This window comes from Tauraco erythrolophus, chromosome 27 (genome assembly GCF_009769465.1).
Source record: "Tauraco erythrolophus isolate bTauEry1 chromosome 27, bTauEry1.pri, whole genome shotgun sequence".
NCBI classification, from domain to species: Eukaryota; Metazoa; Chordata; class Aves; order Musophagiformes; family Musophagidae; genus Tauraco; species Tauraco erythrolophus.
This window is the reverse complement of record NC_141491.1, coordinates 5688567-5705223: the sequence shown is the minus strand read 5'-3', so window position 1 is coordinate 5705223 and position 16657 is coordinate 5688567. Positions and strand designations below refer to the sequence as shown.

General features: G+C 67.6%; 2 protein-coding genes across 2 annotated transcripts; both read left to right on the top strand.

The window, feature by feature from the left end:
* The first annotated feature begins 742 nt into the window (after positions 1-742).
* SYPL2 (synaptophysin like 2) lies at positions 743-5848 on the top strand. Its single transcript, XM_086627363.1, has 6 exons — positions 743-793; positions 1493-1564; positions 3050-3174; positions 3656-3854; positions 3948-4139; positions 5717-5848. The coding sequence occupies exons 1-6, from the start codon at positions 743-745 to the stop codon at positions 5846-5848; spliced, it is 771 nt and encodes a 256-aa protein (XP_086483489.1).
* Positions 5849-8205: 2357 nt separating this feature from the next.
* On the top strand, positions 8206-15354 carry ATXN7L2 (ataxin 7 like 2). The gene is made up of 12 exons (XM_086627131.1): positions 8206-8332; positions 10008-10076; positions 10194-10298; positions 10485-10677; positions 10764-11050; positions 11878-11960; positions 12058-12299; positions 12391-12571; positions 12725-12846; positions 13551-14097; positions 14186-14407; positions 15340-15354. The coding sequence occupies exons 1-12, from the start codon at positions 8206-8208 to the stop codon at positions 15352-15354; spliced, it is 2193 nt and encodes a 730-aa protein (XP_086483257.1).
* Positions 15355-16657: the final 1303 nt, after the last annotated feature.

Below are 16657 nucleotides of genomic sequence, written 5' to 3'. Positions count from 1 at the left end.
CTAGCCAATGAGAGAACGCGGAGGGCGGGCTCGGCGGAAAGACGAGGGGAGGAGCGGGCGGCAGCGGGGATTGGAGAGAGCGGTAGAGGGGGCGGGGCCAGAGCAAGGGGGCGGGGGCAGAGAGCCCTTGGGGCGGGGTCAGGGCAAGGGGCGGGACCAGAGAGCTAGAGGGGCGGGGCCAGAGCAAGGGGGCGGGGCCGAAGCGTCAGAGGGGCGGGGCCAGAGCGCCAGAGGGGCGGGGCGGGCGGGAGCGCCGCGGGTCCCGGGCGGGAGTTACCGGGCCGGGAGCACCGGGGAGCGGGTGCCAGGGCGGAGGCGTCGGGATGCCCCCGGGCCCTCCGGGGCCGTGCCGGTGCCCGCTCCCGGTGCCGACAGCCCCTTTTCCGGCCCCGTAACGGGTAACGGGACCGGTAACGGGGCTCCTGGCGTTCTACCGGGAGCTGGGGGCCGGCACGGCGCCGAGGCTCCCCGTCGCGTTCAGGACGGACGGACGGACACCCCCGGAGGGGGCTGCCCGTCCCGCTGTGGGCTGGGTTCACGTTGGGCGGAGGCACCGGGGGCCGATCGGGGCGGGGGGCTGTCCCGGGAGAGTGTCCGGGGGCGGACCGGGGGCCTTGCCGGGGGCGGGGCGGTGCTGCCCGCCCCGGGGGCGGTGGGGTTCACGGTGGCGGCTCTGACAGCGGAGCGGTCCCAGAGGGCGGCGGAGGCAGCACCGACCGCCCCCACCGCCCCCGGCCCGGCCATGTCGGAGCCCGGCGCCCCCGCGGCCGGCGACAAAACGCCCCGGCTCCAGGTAGGGCTCCGGTGTTACCCCCACTCCCCGGCGCCCGGGGCCGTCTCTCGGTGCAACCCCTCAGTGGCCCGGCATAGTTCTCCGAGACAGCTCCCGGTGCAGCCCCGGTCCCCCCATGCAACTCCTGTTGCAGCCCCCCGGTGTCCTAGTGCAGTCCCCCGGTGCAGCCGCCCGGTGCGACCCCCGGTGCAGTTCCGGTGCAGCCCTCCGCTGTGCCGGTGCCTTGGCCAGCGCAGCAGCCCGATCCTCCGGTGCAGCCGCCCGTCCGGGGCAACTCCCGTGGCAGCCCCTCGATGTAGCCCCCCGGTCCTCCAGGGCAGCCCCCTGCCCGGAGCAGCCCCCCCGGTACCCCGAACAGCCCCTCGGTCCCCCGGTGCAGCCCTCCGCTCGGGCAGCACCCCGCTTCCTCGGTGCTCTCCCCCCATTTTCCCGGAGCAGCGCCTGGTGCGGCCCCCCGGTCCCCCGGAGCAGCCCCCCGCTCCCCCGGTGCTCCCCCTCGGTCCCCCGGAGCAGCCCCCCGCTCCCCCGGTGCTCCCCCTCGGTCCCCTGGAGCAGCCCCCCGCTCCCCCGGTGCTCCCCCTCGGTCCCCCGGAGCAGCCCCCCGCTCCCCCGGTGCTCCCCCTCGGTGCCCCGGAGCAGCCCCCCGCTCCCCCGGTGCTCCCCCGCGGTGCCCCGGCTCCCGCCGCTCTCTCCCCGCAGGACCGCGTCCTGGGCGGGGTGCGCTGGGGCCGCCTCCTGGAGCCCCTGGGCTTCATCAAGGTGCTGGAATGGGTGAGTGGGCCCCCCGGCCCCATGTGTCCCCCCCCCATCCCGGGCCTGATCCCGGCACCGGGACCCCCCCACCCCGAGCACAGCCCCTTCCCCAGCACCCCTGGGTGCTAGTCCCCCGGGACCCCTGTCCAGCACTTTCCCCCCACCCCCAAATATGGGGTGCCCCATTGCTTTCCTAAAGCCCCCCAGGGCGAGGAGACCCTGGATACCCCCCCCTCCCCTCTGGAGATTCCCCCACCGCGGTGGCCACGGGGACCCCATCCTGGGGGGGTTCCGGGGCAGACGGGGTGCGGGGCCACCCGAATGCCTGGGCTCGGGCCGCACGGCCCCCCGGGTGACCTTGAGCAGGTGGCTTTGCCCGGCCGTGCCCGAGGGGACGGTGGCATCGGGGCACCGAGTCCCCATCATTCCCACGGGCTCAGGGGGCACCAGCTGGGTGGGTGGGGAGGGGGGGCTGGGGGTCAGCGGGACCCAGGAGGGGGGACCCCGGGGACAGGGGGAGCCGAGCGCCCGCGGCCTCAGCCCCGTGCCGGCCGTGCTATGAATGGCTCCGGGATTGGATTTCAGGGCGGCATTTCTGCGGCTCAGCCTCGCCGTGGCTGGGGGGCTCCCAGCTGACCCCGCTCCCGGCTGCCAGTGCTGGGGAAACTGAGGCAGGAGGGGGCTCAGCCCTGGGGCGAGAGGTTGGATCCATTTGGGCATCTCCCACCCAGAGGAGCCAGTCGAGGGGGCTTTTCCCCCCGTCCCACAGCTCTTTGCTTGGGATAGTCCCACCCACTGAGGCACCGGGCACCCTGGGCCATGCAGGATGAGGCCCCACGTTCACAGACACCCTGAAACTGAAAGTGGGAGGAAAAATCCGGAAGGCGGCCGCCAACGCTTCTGCTTCTACCTTTGATGCCACACGTCGGCCTGCCCATCCCCACGGCATCAGGCCTGGTGGCTCAGCTTCCCCCCTTCACCCAGCCAGCCTGGGGAAGCCGTGAGCTGCACCAGGATGAGTTGCCAGAAAATTATTTGGGAATGACGTGTTCCTGGCACCCTTGGTCGGAGCCGAGAGGACGCCGAGGGATGGGAAATGGCAGCAGCAGCTCCCGAGGGAGGGGGACCGATGGGGACAGGAGGACCCCGGGGATCCCACCACAGGGGATGCTCCCGGTTTGCTGGAAATCCGCTCCGGTGCTCAGCACCCTGCCTAAAATTAAGGGGTGGGGTTGGCCTTGCCGTCCCCCAAAATGCCCCGGAGCGTTGCCCCCTACTGCTGCCACCCACAAATCCCGGTGCCGGTGGCAGCCCTGGCGCTGGTGCCCGCGGCCGACAGCTGCGGGGTGGCACCTCGCCCTGCACCGCCGTGACTCAGCGCCGGGGTGGTGCAAACCCCGAGCGGGGCCGGTTGAGTGAATCCCACCCCAGGGTTGGGGTAGGGTGGGGGGGTCCCCAGGGTCTCCAGCCCACCCCCCCTGACCCGCTGCTCGTCTCCCGCAGCTCTTCGCCATCTTTGCCTTTGGAGCCTGCGGCTCCTTCAGCGGCGAGACCGGGGCGACGGTGAAATGCGGCGGTGAAGCCAGAGAGATGAGCGTCATTTCTGTCCAGTTCGGGTACCCCTTCAGGTGAGGGGGCACCGAGCCCAGACCCCCCTCCCCAGAAACCCACCCGCCGTGGTCCCACAGCAAGCTGGGGGGGACATGGGGTGCTGGGTTGGGGTTAAACCCCATCCCTGCTGCTGGGGCACCGCAGCCACGGTCCCTGTGGGCAGGGAGGTGCCAGGTCCAGCTGGGGACCCTCTGTACCACCGGCACCGCGGGGACGTCCCCCAGCTCCAGTTCCCGACACCATCCCGGGGGGAAACCTCGTTGACTGGGGAAGGTGAGGATGGAGCCGGGCCAGCCATGAGCCACAGTTTTAACCCCTTCCCTCAGCCACCAGCACTGTGCCGGGGCACCGGACGGTGGCGAAGGGTCCAGGTTGAGACCCAGCAGCAGGTCCGTGCCCTCCGTCCCTCCCCCAGCGCGGTTATTTCGGGCTGGCAGAGCCATCCCCATCGTCCCCTCCGTCCCCGGCTCACCCGCCATCCCCCTCCCGCCATCCCAGGTTATACCAGATCCCCTTCGAGATGCCAGCCTGCAAGGAGACGGAAACCCGCACCCTGCACCTCGTCGGCGATTTCTCCGCTCCCGCCGAATTTTTCGTGACCCTGGGGGTCTTCTCCTTCCTCTACGCCATGGCGGCTCTGGTGCTGTACCTGCGCTTTCATTCCCTCTACGGCGAAAATAAGAAGCTCCCCTTCACGGTAAGGCGGCCGCGCCACCGGGATGGGACGGGATGGATCCTGCCCCGCTCCGTGCCAGGGTCGCGGCTGAGTCCGGTGTCCCCGTTCCGGCAGGATTTCTGCATCACCGTCTGCTTCGCCTTCTTCTGGCTGGTGGCGGCGGCGGCGTGGGGCAAGGGGCTGACCGACGTGAAGGCGGCCACGCGGCCGGGCAGCCTCATCGCCGCCATGGGCGTCTGCCAGGGCCAGGGCGTGGTCTGCAACGCCGGCACCACGCCGGCCATGGGGCTGGCCAACATCTCCGTGGTGAGAGCTGGGCACTGGTGGGCACTGGGTATAGGCACGCACACACGCATGTGTTCGCACGTGGGCATGTATAGGGGCACGCACACATGGGGACGTGTATTTATTTGCTGGGGGAGAGATTCGTGGTGCTTCAGGCAGAGCAAAGCGCCCCCCAGCCCTTGTGGGGGCACACGCGTGTGCACACACACGGGAACACACGTGCTCGTGGATGCCTGCATGTGCCAAACCCGTGCACAGGGACGGGCACCCATGCACACACGTTTTCACATGGAAATGCCCGGACACACCGTGCACACCGGGATGCACATGTGTGCACACGCGCAGGCATGCACACGTGTTCGCTCACACCCATGAGCCCTCGTGCGTGCACGCGCGTGCCGGATTCCCGAGCTCAGTCGGGAGAGGGCGGGGGAAACACACGCACACATGTGCTTCATGGCCACGGTGCCAACTCTGTGTTGGTCCCACAGGACATGGGACCCATCCTGCACCCCCATGAGACACCCCCCAGCCATGGGGGACTCACACACCAGGGTGGGCAGTGGTGATGCAGCCCCTGGCATAGGCGCGTGGGGTGCATGGGGGGAGTGAAGCACATGAGGTCCACAGGGCCATGAGTTGCGTGGGGTGCTTGGAACACGTGAGGTGCACGGGGTGCATGGGGCACATGAAGTGTATGGGTTGAATGGGGTGCACAGGGTGCATGGGGTGCAGGAGGTGCATGGGGCACATGGGGGGCATGGGATGCATGAGGTGCATAGGCTGCATGGGGCACATACGGTTCATGGGGTGCATGGGGCATGTGGGGTGCATGGGGCATGTGCACTGCATAGGGCACATGGGGCACACGAAGTGCATGGGTTGCATGGGGTGCATGATGTGCAGGAGGTGCCTGGGGTGCACAGGGTGCATGGGGTGTGTGGGGTGCATGGGGCACATTGGGTGCACAGGGCACATGGGGTGCATGGAGTGGATGGAGTGCGTGGGTTGCATGGGGTGCAGTAGGTGCATGGGCTGCATGGAGTGCATGAAGTACATGGGTTGCATAGGGTGCAAGGGGTGCAGGAGGTGCATGGGCTGCACGGGGTGCATAGGCTGCATGGAGCATGTGGGGTGCATGGGGCACATGAAGTGCATGGGGTACGTGGAGTGCATGCAGTGCATGGAGCACGTGGAGTGCACAGGGTGCTGCATGGGGTGTGTGGGATGCATGAAGTGCATGGGGTGCACGGGGCGCACAGGACTCGTGGGGTGTGTGGGGTGCATGGGGCACACTGGGTGCACAGGGAGCATGGGGTGCATGGAGTGCATGGGTTGCATGGGGTGCATGGAGTGCAGGAGGTTCATGGGGTGCATGAAGTGCATGGAGCACGTGGAGTGCACAGGGTGCTGCATGGGGTGTGTGGGGTGTATGGGATGTATGGGGCACGTGTGATGCACAGGGCACATGGGGTGCGTGGGACGCATGAAGTGCATGGGGTACACGGCGTGCACGGGGCACACAGGGCTCGTGGGGTGCCTGGGGCTGGGTCTCACCCATGGGTGCCCCCCTCCGGGGGTCCCTCCTCTCCCCCCAGCTCTTTGGCTTCATCAACTTTCTGCTGTGGGCCGGGAACTGCTGGTTCGTGCTGAAGGAGACGCCGTGGCAGGCGCAGGCTGCGCCCCGCGACCCCGCCGCCGCCGAGCAGGGGGCCATCGACAAGCAGTAGCCACCCCCGGGGGGTCCCACCTGTCCCCCGGGACCTCGCGCCGGCCGCCAGCCCGGGGACGGGGTGTCGCTGGCCCCGGGGTTGGAGACGCTATAGAGGGGGGTATGGATGCTATAACGGGGGGGGATACGTAACCCCGGGTAGGGGGCATGAACCACTGCTGCCTGGCTGTATATAGGGGTCTGTGTAACTCGGGGTGTCCCATTCCCTATAGGGGGCTGTATGTGTAACCCCGGGGTGTCCACGTCTGTATGGGGGGGGCGTATAAAAGTCCTGGGTACCAGCTCTATATAGGGGTGTGTATAACCCCTGGTGTCTGGCTCTGTATAGAGGGTATATACGTCACGTGATTGTACTGCTCCGTTTAAGGGTATATATAACCCCTGGATGTCCTGCCGTGTATAAGGGGCTTTATATAAGGGATATATACAACTCCTGGTTGTCCTGCTCTGTATAAGGAGCTTTATATAGGGGGTATATATACCTCCTGGATGTCCTGCTCTGTGTAAGGGCATATATAAGCCTGGAATGTCCTGCTCTGTATAAGGATATACATCACACCTGTGTGTCCAGCTCTCTATAGGGATATATATAAGTCCTGGGGCCCCAGCGCTGTATAGGGGCTATATGTAACTCCCAGGCTTCCTGCTCTGCATATGGGTAACTCCTGGTGTCCTGCTCTCCATAAGGGTATAGATAATACCCGGTGTCCAAAGGGGATATATAAGCCCCTGGGTGTCCAGCTCTCTATAGGGGATGTATATTAACACCTGGATGTCTACCTCCATAAAGGGACATATATAACACCTGGGCGCTCAGCTCTATACAGAGGCTGCATATAACCCTGGGTATCCAGCTCTATTCAGGGAGTAATTAAACACCGGGTACCTCTATAGGGGCTATATATAACCCCTGGGCATCCTGCCCCATATAAGGATGACATCGGGTTCCTAATCCTGTGTAGGGGATATATATATATAACTCCCAAGTCCCCAGCTCTGTATAGGGGGTATATGTCACCCTGGCTGTTCATCTCCATATAGGGGTAACCCCTAGGTCCCCAGCCCCATATAGGGGGTGTATGTTCCCCCTGGGAGTCCAGTTTTGTATAGGGATAACCTGGGTCCCCAGCCCTGTATAGGAGGTGTATATATAACTCCTGGGTTCCCAGCCCCGTATGAAGGTATATGGAACCCCAGCTCCCAACCCCATATAGGCAGTATATGTCGCCTCTGGGTCCTCAGCCCCATATAGGGATAACTCCAGGTCCCCAGCCTTATATAGAGGGTATATAGGACTCCTAGATCTCCAGGGGTGTATATATAGGGGTGTATATAACCCTCAGGTCCCCAGCCCTGTATAGAGGGTATATAGGACCACGAGGGGTATATATAGGGGGTATATAAAACTTCTAGGTCCCCATCCCTGTATAGAGAGTCTATAGGACCCCCAGATCCCCAGGGGTATATACAGGGGGTATGTATAACCCGCAGGTCCCCAGCCCTGTATAGAGGGTCTATAGGACCCCCAGGTCGCCAGGGGCATATATATAGGCAGTACGTATAACCCCTGCGTCCCCAGCTCTGTATAGAGGGTCTATAGGACCCCCAGGGGTGTATATAGGGGATATACATAACCCCCGCGTCCCCAGCCCTGTGTAGAGGGTCTGTAGGACCCCCAGGTCCGCAGGGGCATATATAGGCGGTATGTATAACCCCTGCGTCCCTAGCCCTGTATAGAGGGTCTATAGGACCCCCAGGGGTATATACAGGGGGTATGTATAACCCCCAGGTCCCCAGCCCTGTATAGAGGGTCTATAGGACCCCAAGGGGTATATATAACCCGCGGGTCCCCATCCCTGTATAGAGGGTCTATAGGACCCCCGGGTCCCCAGGGGCATATATAGGCGGTATGTATAACCCGCAGGTCACCAGCCCTGTATAGAGGGTCTACAGGACCCCCAGGGGTATATATAGGGGTATGCATAACCCCGCGTCCCCAGCCCTGCGCAGAGGGTCTATAGGACCCCGGCCCCGGGGCACCCACAGGGGTGTCTATGTAACCCCCGGCCCCGCACAGCGGGTAGTTCGCCCCCGGCTGTCCAGCCCCGTATCTCGCCCGGGGGGGCAGCGGGTGTCCCGGCACGGCGCCGGTCCCGGTCCCGGTCCCTGTCCGGTGCGGGGCACCCCCCGGGCGGGGCGGGACTACACCGCCCGTGGTGCCGCGGGCGGGCGGGGGCGCGCGGCGCATGCGCGGGGGCGCGCGGGGCGGGGGCGGGGGCGGCGGCGGCGGCAGCGGCGGCGGGGGGGGTGGGGGGGGGGGCGCGCGCGCGCGCTCCCGCGGCGGCGGCGGCGGCGATGGCGGCGCGTGGGCGCGCGGCGGCGGCGATGGCGGCGGCGGAGCGGCGGCTGCCCAGCCTCGACGAGTTCGCGGGGCAGAGCTGGAGCGCCTGGGTGGAGCGGGCCGGGCCGCCGGCCGAGCCGGGTGAGGGGCGGCGGCGGCGGCGGCGGCGGCGGCGGGGGCGGGCGGGGGGGCTGCCGCGAACGGAGCTGCGCCCGCTGCCCCCCGGTCCTAGCGCCGCCGCGCGGTAGGCGGGCAGCGGGCACCGGGAAGTGGGCATCCTGTACCGGGCAGCCGGCACCGGGCAGCGGGCACCGGGAAGTGGGCATCCTGTACCGGGCAGCCGGCACCGGGAATCGGGCATCCTGCACCGGGAATCGGGCATCCTGCACCGGGAAGTGGGCATCCCGCACCGGGCAGCCGGCACTGGGAATCGGGCATCCTGCACCGGGCAGCCGGCACTGGGAATCGGGCATCCTGCACCGGGCAGCCGGCGCCGGGAAGTGGGCATCCGGCACCGGGAATCGGGCATCCAACACTGGGAACCGGGCAGCGGCATCTCCGCACCGGGCACTGAGAACCAGGCAGCCTGCACCGGGCAGCCAAGAGCTGGCACCAGGCACCCCAGTGTGGTCACTGGGAAGCCTGTGCCCGTTACTGGGAGCTCTGTCTCAGGTGCCAGATATCCCCGGGTGTGGTGGGCACAGGGTAGCCTGGACCAGGAACTGGGTAGCCCAGCCTGGGAACCGCTTGCTGCTGTTATGCTGGACCAAGCAGAGGGCACTGACTGCCCCAGACTGGGCACTGGGAACCAGGCGGTGGGTACCAGGACCCCCTAGGCGGGGAACCGGGCATCACGCACCAGGTACTGGAATACCCTGAGCTGGGAACCAAGCACAGGGTACTGGGGAGCTGAGCACCCTACACTGGGACTGGGCACTCCAGGATGGGCACTGCCTCACCAGTGCCCTGTATCATGGCTGGATGGGAGCGGGCAGCCAGTGGGCACGGCACGGGCTCCCAGCACGGCTGGATGGGGTTGTACGCAGCTGGGTGCCCAGTATGGCACAGTTGGACAGGACTGGGTGCTCAGTATGGCATAGCCAGACAGGACTGGGTGCCCAGTGTGGCACTGCTGGATAGCACTGGGCACCCAGTATGGCACAGCTGGTCAGGACTGGGTGCCCAGTATGGCACAGCCAGACAGGACTACGTATCTGGTATGGCACAGCCAGACAGCACTGGGAGCCCAGTATGGCATAGCTGGTCAGGACTGGGTGCCCAGTATGGCACTGCTGGATAGCACTGGGCACCCAGTATGGCACAGCTGGTCAGGACACCAGCACAGCTGGCCTGGTGGACACCGGTTCCCCCGTGGCAGAGCCCGGTGCAGCTGGCTGGGGCCGGGACACCCACCTGGCACGGCCAGCGAGGACGCAGGCTGCGGTGCCACGGCCGGGTGGGGACCGGGGTGTCCCCAGTCCCGTCCCAGCCAGGACGGGGCTGTCCCCAGGAGCACCCGCACGGCGCTGGCTGTGGGCGATTGGCAGAGTCCGGCACATGGCGGCGGGACGGGGCCCTCGGAGGTGATGGCACACCATGGTGCCAGCCCTGATCCCGGGATGGATCCGTCCCTCTGGTCTAATTTCAGCCCGTTTAATTGTTCCGGGGGCGCCGGCGGCGTTTGACGGCCGGGAGTGGCGGTGCTGGCAGCGGCCAGGACCCGGCGGCTGCACCCGGTGCTGGATGCAGCCGGGGAAAGCCGGGAGCATCTCCATGCCAGCTGCTGCTGACGGGGTTTTGTCTCCGGCAGGATCAGGGTCGGAGCTGGAGGAGAGCGGGAAGAGCGGCGGCAAGAAACTGGATGCCATGACCCTGATTAAGGAAGGTAAGATCCCTCCTTTGGGGAGAAAACCCGCCGTTTTGGAGCCGTGCGACTCTTCCCATGGCACCAAGAGCTGGTGAGAACCGTGCCGCGCCGCTCACCAGCCTCTCGCCCCCGCAGACATGAACATCTTCGGGCACTGCCCAGCGCACGACGAGTTCTACCTGGTGGTTTGCAACCACTGCAGCCAAGTGGTGAAGCCTCAGGCCTTCCAGAAGCACTGCGGTGAGCCGGGGGGGCTCCGGGCATGGCTGTACCCCCACTTTGGCACCCCCTCTGGCACCGGGAGGGACACAGCAGGGCTGGCTGTGCCGGCGCAGCCCGGTGTCGGGGGGCTCCCTGTGGTGGGACCCCTGGCACGGGCTAACACTGGGCTTTCCCCCCGCACCCCGTCCCCCCCTGTCCCGGCAGAACGCCGCCACGGCCCGCTCAGCAAGCTGTACGCCCGCGCCGCCGCCGCCGCCAAGTGCCACGTCGCCGTCAACGGGCAGCCGGCGGCTGGCGGGACCCCCGGAGCAGCCAAGGCGCTGCGGGAGAAGCCCCCGGGTGCCCGCGGGCGAGTCCAGCCCCTGCCGGAGCGACCGGACAAGGACAACAACCTCTGGTGAGCGCCGGGATGGGCGACTCTGCCCGTTCCCTGCCATGTGGTCACACCGACACCCCCCCACCCTCACCAAATTCTCTCCCCAGCTTGTTCGTGCCCGTGGTCAACCTGGAGAAGATTCCCAGCATCCCCAAACCGGACGGGCACGGGATCAAGGTGCCCCCCAAAGCCGTACCCACCAACTCCAAGGAACCCCTGGGAAAACCCGCCACCGCCGCGGTGCCAAAAGAGCCCCCGGTGTCGGCCGGGGTCGGGGGGGATTCGGCGATGCCCGCCAACGGCCCCAGGTGCCAACCAGAGAGCGTGCCCACCCCAGGGGAGAAGGACGGGGGTGCCTCCAAGCTGCCCCCCAGGTCCCACAAGAAGCTGGCGCGTGAGTCCCCCCTTTCCTTGCCGGCGACGGGGTGGGGGCGGCAGTTTGGTGCCACGCGGCACCTGATCCCGGCGTGGCATCCCGGTCCCGTTCTTTTGGCGGCCGGGTCTGGCAGCGGGGTAGGTACCGAGGGGGCATCTCCCACCTCTCCCCCCTGCATCCGGAGGAGCCGTGCCCTGACCGCAGCTCCGTTCACCTGGCAGGTTTAGGGTCTGTGCCCGCGGTGGCGGCTGGCGCGGAGGAGCGGCGGCAGCGGTGGTGGTGTGCGGCGAGAGCGTGAGCCAGGGTCGAACCCCCCCACTGCGTTGTGTGTGTCGTGTGTGTGTGTGGCATCCCCCAGACACGGGGGTCGGACAGTGCCGCGGTGCCCGCGGGCGACTGAGCGATGCCGTTAGCAGAACCCAGGCTGGGGGTGAAATGGGGGGGGGTTATCCCGGCGAGGGGGTGAAAGGGGGGGGGCAGGAGATGCTGGACCCCCGCCCCCATGGAGGATGACTCTTGGCACTGTTGTTCCCCCCCTGGAGTGGGGGTGCTGAGAAAGGGGGGGTCTCTATCTCCAGTCCTGGCTGGGGTGAGCTGGGGTGACCCCCCTAGAGCCCCCCCTCCCCTCCCAGCCAGCCGTAACCCCCCCCCCACCACCGTAGCCCCCCCCTCCCACCCCCGCCACCACCAGCACATTGTCCCACTGCCCGCACCGGTGGAATCCTCACCCAGGGCTGCACATGGAGAGTGGGAGGGGTGGCAAACCACTTGCTCCCCCCCCCACCCCCAAATCCAGCTCGCCCCCGGCCCCCCCCCGGCATCCCGCTGCCTTCCTCTGCCCGCAGGCAAGGAGTGCGACCTGAACCGGCAGTGCGGCGTGCTGAACCCCGACACCAAGAAGATCTGCACCCGCTTGCTCACCTGCAAGGTACCGGGGTACCGGGAAACTTGGGGCGGGGGGGGATAAGTGATGTCCCGGTGGGTGTTTTCTCGCCCCCCCCACCCTGACCCCCCTCCCGGCACAGATCCACTCGGTTCACCAACGCCGCGAGGTGCAGGGTCGGGCCAAGGACTTTGACGTGCTGGTGGCCGAGCTGAAGGCCAGTTCCCGCAAAGGCGAGTCCCCGAAGGAGAGGAGCCCCCCCGGAAAGGAACCGCTGCCCCCCCCTCAACAGGACCCTTCCTCGCTGCCGCAGCCCCCCACCGGCCCCCCCGCCGCGTCTCCCTGCCGTCTCAAGCCCCCCCATGCCCACTGCCCACTGCCCAGGTGAGGACCCCGGCATCTGGGTGGATGGGGGGGGACACCCCCATACTGGGCATCCCAAAAATCTCTCCCCCCCCCCCCCGCTCCGGTGCAGGGCCCGGCTTTCATCCGACAGCGACCCTGAGGATGCACCAGCCGCCTCTGGGGAGGGGGGCACGGGGGTGTTCCCCTTCCCCCTGCCCAAGGCGGGCAGCCGGGTGTCGAGTGAGGAGAGCGAGGAGGAGGGGGGCGAGGAGCCCCCCCACCCCCCCCCGCGCCCGCCACGGCCCCAGGCGGTGAGTGAGGGGACCCCGGGGTGGGATGGAGACCCCTGACCCCGCCGCCAGCCCACCCGGCTGCATCCCGCTGCCGGCCCCGTGCCGGGTGGGGTGCTCTGGGTGGGAGGTTTCGGGGGGGTCATGCTGACCATGTGCCCCCCCCCCGCCCAGTTCTGCACCTTCGGGAGCCGCCTGGTCAGCCCCGGCTGTTACGTCTTCAACCGGCGGCTCGACCGATTCTGCTCGGCGCTGGGCTCCATGCTGGAGCGGCACCTCAGCTCCCACATGTGGAGGTGAGGGGGGGGGGCAAGAGGGGGGGCGGTGGGTGCTGGGGGGTGCTGGGGGGCAAAGGCAGCCAGCTTCAGGGTGGGTTTGACCCACCCTGGGATCCCACCTGGTGTGGTGTGGAGGGGGTGTGCCTGAACTGGGCGGGGGGGGGGGAGGATGGGAGGGGGAATTTTGGGGTGGGGGGAGGTCCTGTCTCACCCCTCCACACCTAAATTGGGAGGGAGGTGGGGGGAGGCTGGGATGGGGGCATGGATTTGGGAGGGGGGATGTCCCATCTCCCTCCCCACCTGAATCGGGAAGGATGGGGGGGTCAGGGATAAGGGTGGGGATTTGAGGGGGGTCTCACCCCCCTACACATCTGAATTTTGGGAGACGTGGGGGGGGGCAGAGATAGGAGCAGGGATTTGGGGGGGATGTCTCCTCTCGCCCCCTCCCCTCCTGAATCAGGAAGGATGGGGGGGGTCAGAGATAGGGATGGGGATTTAGGGGGGGTCTTGTCTCACCTCCACACACACCTGAACTGGGGGGGACACGGTGGGGAGGGGGCAGAGATAGGAGCCGGGATTTGGGGGGGACGTCTCGCCTCACCCCCTCCCCACCTGAACTGGGGGCGGGAGGGAGGGGGATGTAGCAAGGGGCAAGGGATGGTCGCATGGATTCGACGCCGGGGGGGGGGGTCCCATCTCACCCTTCCCCTCCCCTCCCACAGGAAGATCCCTCCAGCTGCCGAGCCCCCTCTCCACCCCCCCCCGGCCCCCCCCAGCCCCTCCACCCCCCTCTGCAGCCCTACCCCCCCGCCCCCCTCCCCTGCCGCCCCCCCACGGACCTCAGCGGCGGTGGCCCCCCCCGGCAGCCGGGAGGGCCGACTCCCCGCAAACCTCAACTACACGGTGGGGTCCCCCCACGCCGCGGCCGCCTGCAGCCAGCCGGAATGCGGGGGGGGGGGCAGCCAGTCCATCACCTCCCCCCTGCCCGCCAACATCCCCTCGCCCTCCTTCAGCAAGTTGCCTTCCACCAAGGCCAGCAAATCTTCCCGAGCTCGGGAAGCAACGGGCGGGATAGATCCGGATACCCGCAAACGGAAGCCCCCCCTCACCGCCGCTGGCCCCCCCTATAAACGGACCTGTCCGGGGGCCGGAATCAAAAGTCCAAATCCCGGCTGTCAGGTTTCCGTTCCCCCCGGCAAGACGAAATCCATCGCTCCGGGTTGTCCGGCGTCATCTTCTTCCACCGCCGTCCTCAACGGTACGACACGGGTGAAACGCTTCGCCCCCCCGGACTGTCGCGGTGTCCCCCCCCCCGCCGCCGCCGCCGCGGAGCCCCGGGGATCGCCGCTGCACGCAGCGGGGGTGCCGCCGCCGCCCCCCCCGTTGTATCTCCGAAGACGAGGTCAAGAAGCGTAAGAACGCGGCCACGTACTGCCGGCCCGTCAAGCCCAAAGCTGCGCCCCCCCTGCCCGGCCCTGCGCCCCCCCCCACCTCGGCCACCCCCGACTCCGGCGGCTCTGTCCGTAGGAAGAAGCCGGGGACCCCGCTGGGCTTCGAGGAGAAGCGGAGCGCCCTGAAGGTAGGGGCGAGATGGGTGGGGGGGTGCTGGGGGGTCCTCTGTTGAGCTGGGGGGGTGTGAGCGGGTGTTTGGGGTGCTCCTGGGGGTGTGGAGAGGCACCAGGGCGTGATGCTGGGCAGTGAAATGGGGGGAGCCCCCAGGGCCACCAGCACCCAGAGGGGACAGGGTGGGACCCACCTCCTCCCAGGGCTTGGGGCTGCTTGAGTGCACCCATGACCTGAGGGACACCCTGGTCCTGGGTGGGGGGGACTACAGGGACACCATGGCTTGGGAATGGCTTGGGGACCCTCTGGGGATGCCCGTGTGCCAGGTGAGGGACACTACAGGGACCCCCTGGGTATCCCCTGGTCTCGAGTAGGGGACGCTGGGGGCCACCGTGGTCTTGGGTCTTTGGGTCGTGGATGGTGGGTGGGTGCAACGGGGACCCTTTGGGAGCACCATGGCTTGGGGGGGAGGGCACCATGGGGACCTTCTGGTGCTGGGACCCTGTCCCAGGTAGGGGACACCATACAGACCCTCTGGTGACACCATGGCTTGGGGGGAGGGCACCACGGGGACCTTCTGAGACACCCATGTCCCGGGTTGGGGACACCATGGGGACCCTCTGGGACAGTTTGGCCCCAGGTGGGGGATGCCATGGGGGTACCCATGAGATGAGGGACAGCATGGGGACTCTCAAGGTAGCCCGTGGCACAGGGTGGGGGACACTGTGGTCTTGAGTCCAGCGACATCCTGGTCGTGGATGGTGGATGCTGTGGGGACCCTCTGGGGCCACGCTCGTCCGTGGTGGGGGGTGCTCCTTCTGGGGACACCCTAAGCCTGGGTGGGGGACACTGTGAGGCTACTCTGATCCAGTCGAGGAACACTGTGGGCCTGGGGTCTCCACCGAGGTCGGTCCCCAGGGCTGACCCAGCACCTCTCCTCTCCCACAGTCCAAAGCCCATTAACGGAGGGGCCACCGGGGCCACCCCACCGCCGGGCACAGGTGTCCCCCCACGTCCCTCCACTGCGGGCACAAGGAAGTCCCCGCCAGAAAATGCTGAAAAGCTGACGAAGGTGGGGGGGGGGAAACAAAAATCACAAAAAAAGCTCCAAACCCCCCAAGGAAACAAAAAGAAGAAGGAAAAAACCAACCTCCGGAAAAATACCTCAAGACTCTCAGTTCTGTTCTCTTGCTGCTAAACCAGGTCCCGGGAGAGGAGGTGGCTGCGGCCGGGGTGGGGGTCCCGGCACAGCACTGGCCACCGGGCCACCCCCAGGCACCCCGGGCCACCCCCGGGCCACCCCGCTGGCCGCGGATATTTATAAGAATTACTATTGCTGTTTTTTGTTTCTTTTTTTTTAAAAAAAAAAAGAAAAGGAAAAAAAAAAAAAGCCAAGTCGTGCAGAGGGTGTGTGGGGGTCCCGGGCTGTGTCCTGCGGGGGGGTCCCCGTGGTTTTTGGGGACCGTGGGGATGGGGGCTCTGGGGCTGCAGGGACGGGGGATGCCCCCAGGCTCACCGGGAGCCCCGAGGGGACAGAGGGACCGGGGTGGCCCTGGCTCCCCCCGCGGGGACGGGGAGGGGGTGTCCCCAGGAGCCCCGCAGGGCCGGGGGGGGGGTCCCCCGTGCCATCAGTGCCCGCTGCGGACCGGCAAGCCCCGCCCACCACCCGCGTAGCCCCGCCCCAGCAGGTAAGGCCACGCCCCCGCTGGGATGACCCCGCCTCCATCCGCTGAGGCCCCGCCCCGGGGGGGCAGAGGGGTGGGGGAGGGCTGGGGGGGGGGGCAGAGGGGTGGGGAGGGACTGAGGACCTTTGGGGGTCTCTGGGGGGCCCATTAGGGTCAGTGCGGGGGGGGGTGAGCACGGGGCTGGCAGGGGGGGCTGCATGGAAGCCCCCTCCCAGCGCAGCCCAACGGGGACGGGGTGGCCGCACCGAGGGGGGTGATGGGGGTGCGCCCCCTCCCCCCCTCCCCCCCAACCCCTTGGCTCCCCCAGCCCCCACCCTTCCCCACCCTCCACATCAGTGCCCGGGTGGCAACAGGGGCCCTGGCTCCACCTGACCCCTCGTCCCGGGGGGGTCCCTGTCCCCGACCCCCCCTCACCCAGCGAGGAGACCCTCATCTCGGGGACGACCCCTTTAGCCCCCCGGAAAGCAGGCAAGGGCTGCGCAGGCACGGTGGGGAAACATGTTTATTTTGGCCAAGGTGTCAGTGGGCAGCTGCCAGCGTGGGGGGGGGACACGGCCTGGGGCAGGGGGGACACACAGGCT

Coding starts and splice junctions, on each gene's coding strand:
- ATXN7L2 (XM_086627131.1), top strand. CDS start 8,206: ATGGCGGCGCGTGGGCGCGCGGCGGCGGCGATGGCGGCGGCGGAGCGG. Junction 11,961..12,057: donor CCCGCTTGCTCACCTGCAAG/GTACCGGGGTAC, acceptor CTCCCGGCACAG/ATCCACTCGGTTCACCAACG. Junction 12,300..12,390: donor GCCCACTGCCCACTGCCCAG/GTGAGGACCCCG, acceptor GCTCCGGTGCAG/GGCCCGGCTTTCATCCGACA.
- SYPL2 (XM_086627363.1), top strand. CDS start 743: ATGTCGGAGCCCGGCGCCCCCGCGGCCGGCGACAAAACGCCCCGGCTC. Junction 3,175..3,655: donor CAGTTCGGGTACCCCTTCAG/GTGAGGGGGCAC, acceptor CCGCCATCCCAG/GTTATACCAGATCCCCTTCG. Junction 3,855..3,947: donor ATAAGAAGCTCCCCTTCACG/GTAAGGCGGCCG, acceptor CCGTTCCGGCAG/GATTTCTGCATCACCGTCTG.